Source organism: Penaeus monodon, chromosome 3, assembly GCF_015228065.2.
Source record: "Penaeus monodon isolate SGIC_2016 chromosome 3, NSTDA_Pmon_1, whole genome shotgun sequence".
Classification (NCBI taxonomy): Eukaryota; Metazoa; Arthropoda; class Malacostraca; order Decapoda; family Penaeidae; genus Penaeus; species Penaeus monodon.
Genome location: NC_051388.1, coordinates 57,697,342 through 57,702,341, shown reverse-complemented (window position 1 = coordinate 57,702,341; position 5,000 = coordinate 57,697,342). Strand labels below are relative to the sequence as shown.

Sequence of the window (5,000 nt, the reverse complement as noted above, 5' to 3'; positions counted from 1 at the left end):
TCTAAGAGAAATTTCGCGAAAAATATCTAAAAGGTACTTGAAAGACTCCGCTGAAGCGTGAGGATGTCTGTAAATGCATCCTATAATTACTGACGGCAGTTTTCGACATTGAATGCTGAGCCAAAGGTCTTCTACTCCATCAATTTTGCTTGCGGTCAAATTCAGTGGATTTACTTTCAAGTTGTCTCTGACATAGATAGCGACTCCTCCTCCGCGTCCTTTGTCTTGGCGATAGATGTTATAGTTGGAAAAGCAAACATACTTATCTTCTAAATCATTGGTCAGCCAAGTTTCACTAATGCACAGGACGTCGATTTCTCGTTCTTGAACCAGTAATTCTACATCATTAGTTTTACTCAGTAGAGACTGTGCATTTATGTGTTCCACTTTAACAAAATTTCCTTTGAAATGACTAGAGTCAGGGATCTGAGCGGCTATGTCTTCTTGGCCAGCATCCTAGCGTCTATGTTGGAGGCACAATTTACTCTTGTGCCCAAGAGAGTGACAGAGAGCACATCTGATTTTATGGTCATATCGACACGAGGATTGATGGTGGTTATACTCACCACAGTTATGGCATCCCCTTGCCCGTTTTTCATTACTTAAGGCACGTCTGTTAAAGTGGTCTGTGAAGATGATCTTGTTTTTCATTTTGCCAGTTTGAAGAAGACTTGGTGTTATGAATGTTTTGTTTGATCTGTGAGGTTCTGTTATAATCTGACCAACAACGCATTTCCCTATTATCAGTCATACTTAGGTCATTGATTCTCAGTCGAGTGGGAGCTTTACCTCCTCCAGTGTTGTTATTATCACCATTGTTAAACTTGGTATAATATCTTTTGGCTGAGTTCCAGTCATGGCATAGTTTGAAATGGGGACATTGCTTCTTAATGGTACTTAATAAACGGATTGCTCCGAGTCTATTGAGCAAGACCCCGGAGAATTCCTCACCATCCTGAACATCAAAACAAAGTTCATCTAAATCACCAGTGCCAAGTCTGAAAGGCAGGTCAGTTTTGATGATGCTGACGCCATTAGAATGACTCCAATCCATTAATTGCTCATTAAAACTTAGAATCTTATCATTTAAATTACCCTCCTTTAGAGTTGGCACTAGCTGACAAATATAAAATTCCATATTGTCACACCTTTGTTTTAAAATACTTATGAGCATCCCGACGTTGTCCAGAATCGTAGTGGGGCTGGCGTCTTCTAAGATGTCTTGGAAGCCACAATAAAGGATGCATCGTGTGGGGGTCCAGTTGAGTTTCTCCTCCACCCAGCACTTCAAGAGGTCAACGTTGGCTTCCTTTTTGGTCCGTATGAAAACAATCCTCTCCTAGATCGGCGGCGCGCACGTAGCTGAGGTTGGTGTCTCCCAGGAGGAGGGTCTTCTCACACGGGGGGCGGGTGTTCGACACACTGTTCGTCGGTGCCCTGTCCTGACCTGGCGCCGAATTAGAACTTACTTCTTTGCTGCGTCGAACCTCGTCTTCTAGCGCTGTCACACGGTCGCTAAGTTTATTTATGGTGACATAAGCAGTCTTCAGCATGTCATTTAGCTCCTCGATCATTACATCTTTGATGGAGACCTTTCCCTTTAGTTCAATTATGTCAGATATTATTTTCTGTAGTGGCGAGTCTGCATCGCCCATCTGCCGTTGCCGTTCATTGTTATCATTGCTAGGTGAGTCATGCTTGCTCATGATCATATCGACGAGCTTCTCCTTCGTCACCCATATTTTGTTGAAACCTAATTCACGGCAACGTTTCTGAAGATCTGTCTTCTTGAAATTTGAGTGAAGATATTCCCAAGTTGGATTTTCGAGAGAAGGGGCATGGGCAGTTGGAGCGCCCTCCTCACTCACTGCTCCAGTTGAAAGGTCGAGGACGGTTTCCATGGCGATGGCAGCAGCGTCGTTGTTTTCGTCTGCTGTTGGTCCTTACTGCGCATGCGCAAAATTGGAGGGAAATGGCGAGGGAGGGTGGAGGGTAGCGATTGAAATTTTTTATTCAAAATTTCACTAAGTCCAAAACACCCTTTTATCACTACGAGCCCCCTGCCTGATCACTCTACTTTCATGTACCTTCTGTGAAAAGTACAGCGTTGTAGTATCCGTATTTTCTTTAAAATTTGGCCAAAGTAGTAGTGAAGCGCACAGCCTAGTTTGTTTGTTTACATCCGAGAGAGAGAGGAAGAGAGAGAGAGAGAGAGAGAGAGAGAGAGAGAGAGAGAGAGAGAGAGAGAGAGAGAGAGAGAGTGAGAGAGAGAGAGAGAGAGAGAGAGAGAGAGGGGAGAGAGAACAGAGAGAGAGAGAGAGAGAGAGAGAGAGAGAGAGAGAGAGAGAGAGAGAGAGAGAGAGAGAGAGAGAGAGAGAGAGAGATTTTTACAATTATTATTATCATTATTTTCATAGTTATTATTATTATCATCATCACCATCACCATCATCACTGTTAATATAATCTATAATCGCATTTTGATTAAAAGAGAGAGAGAGAGAGAGAGAGAGAGAGAGAGAGAGAGAGAGAGAGAGAGAGAGAGAGAGAGAGAGAGAGAGAGAGAGAGAGAGAGAGAGAATGAGTGTGTGTGTGTGTGTGTGTGAGAGAGAGAGAGAGAGAGAGAGAGAGTGGGTGAGAGAGAGAGAGAGAGAGAGGAGAGAGAAGAGAGAGGAGAGAGAGAGAGAGAGAGAGAGAGAGAGAGAGAGAGAGAGAGAGAGATTTTTACAATTATTATTATCATTATTTTCATAGTTATTATTATTATCATCATCACCATCACCATCATCATTGTTAATATAATCTATAATCGCATTTTGATTAAAAAAAAAATGTATGTAAATACATTTGAATACCCAGAAATCAGTGAATATATATATAATAAGATGTAATTTGTATGCAAATCGAAACAAAAGTCTTATTAGTGACTTTGAAAAGGTTAATTATAACGGTTTAGGATTTTTTTCTTCTCCTTTTTGAATATCTTCTGTTGTTCGCAGGAATGAAGCAGAAAGGAAACTTGAAGGGAAAAAACGAAAGAGAGAGAGAGGGGGAAAGAGAGAGCGAGAGAGAGAGAGAGAGAGAGAGAGAGAGAGAGAGAGAGAGAGAGAGAGAGAGAGAGAGAGAGAGAGAGAGATGGATAGACAGATAGATAGATAGATAGATAGACAGACAGGCAGATAGATAGCTATATTGAGAGATAGTTAGATAGATAAACACACACTCACAAGAGAGAGAGAGAGAGAGAGAGAGAGAGAGAGAGAGAGAGAGAGAGAGAGAGAGAGAGAGAAGAGAGAGAGAGAGAGAGAGAGAGAGAGAGAGAGAGAGAGAGAAAAGAGAGAGAGAGAGAGAGAGAGAGAGAGAGAAGAGAGAGAGAGAGAGAGAGAAGAGAGAGAGAGAGGAGAGAGAGAGAGAGAGAGAGAGAGAGAGAGAGAGAGAGGAGGGGAAGAGAGAGAGGAAGAGAGAGAGAGAGAGAGAGAGAGAGGAGAAGAGAGAGAGAGAGAGAGAGAGAGAGAGAGGAGAGAGATAGAGAGAGAGAGAGAGAGAGACGAGAGGAGAGAGGGGAGAGGAGAGAGGAGAGAGAGAGAGAGAGAGAGAGAAGGAGGGGAGAGGAGAGAGAGAGAGAGAAGAGAGAGAGAGAGAGGAGAGAGAAAAGAGAGAGAGAGAGAGAGAGAGAGAGAGAGAGAGAGAGAGAGAAAGAGAGAAGAAAAGAAAAAAGTCGAAGTTATACCATGACAAATTATTCCCAACCTTATCACACGATTCTTCAATCCCTTCTTTTTTTTCTGACTATATTTTCTTTCTATTTCTCTCCCCTCTTTGTTTTTCACTTCTTTTCTTTCTTTCTCTTCTTTCTCCCTTATTGTTTTTTTCTTAATTTCTATCTATCTACCCCATCATTCTCTTCGTTTCTCCTACGTATCTTTCCCTTCATTTTCCCTTCTTCATTTTCCCTTTCCTGAGACATCACTTTGTCCCTTTTCTTCTAAAATACTTTTAATTCATTTTCATATTTCCTTTTCTTTCACAGGTTCACATTATTATGAAAATCGTGTTTAATGAGATTAGTAATATAATTAGTAGTAATGAGAAGGCTTTGCTTAAGAAGATTGTTACTGATGAGGATGATAGTGATAATCATGGTGACTATGATGATGATGATGATGATGATGATGATGATGATGGCAATAATGAGGATAATGATTACGATGATGGTGATGACGATGACACTGATTATGATGATGGTGATGACGATGATATTGATGATGATGATTATGATAGTGAGGACGATTATGATGGTTGTAATGATGACGATGACAATGATAATGATAATGATGATTATGATGATGATGGTGATGATGATGATGATGATGTTGACGATGAGAATAATGAACATGATGGTGATAAGAATGATAATGATGATAATAATGTTGATGATGATGATAATAATAATAATAATAATGATAATAATAATAATAATAATAATAATAATAACAATAACAATAACAATAACAATAATAGCAACAATTATAATAGTATTAACAATAATAATAGATAAAACAATAATGATAATGAAAAAAATATAACAATAACTATAATAATAACTAACGGGACCCGTGGATCTTCCACGGATAAAAAGGTACTTCTCTCTTCCTTTTTCACTCTCTTCCTTCTAACTTTTGCCTCCCCTCTCCCTCTCCCCCTCCCTCTCCCTCTCCCCCTCCCTCTCCATCTCCCTCTCCCCCTCCCTCTCCCTCTCCCTCTCCCTCTGCCACTTCATCTCACTCCAAAATCTTCCTTAACTTCACTCTCCTTCCCTTCTTTAAGTCCTCTTCTGCCTACGTCTTCCCTCCTCTTTCTCCTTAAACTTCTCCATTTTCTTCACTCATTTTTATCCTTCCCTCCTTCTCCCTTCTCTATTTTCTCTCCGACCTCCCTCTCCATTTTCCCTTCCTTTCTCTTAATCCTTTTTCGCTCCTTAAGTCGCCTCGGTTTTCCCTT

The 5,000-nt window shown here is 40.7% G+C and overlaps 1 protein-coding gene across 1 annotated transcript in view; it reads right to left on the bottom strand.

The window, feature by feature from the left end:
• LOC119587991 overlaps positions 1 to 599 on the bottom strand; it is an 11,529-nt gene extending 10,930 nt beyond the window's left edge. Inside the window, exons 1-2 of the mRNA XM_037936715.1 lie at positions 567 to 599; positions 1 to 456 (exon numbers count right to left, since the gene is read on the bottom strand). The exon at positions 1 to 456 is cut by the window's left edge and continues 694 nt beyond it. Of these exons, the coding sequence (XP_037792643.1) occupies positions 1 to 456; positions 567 to 599 (489 nt within the window). The remainder of the gene's footprint in view (positions 457 to 566) is intronic.
• Positions 600 to 5,000: the final 4,401 nt, after the last annotated feature.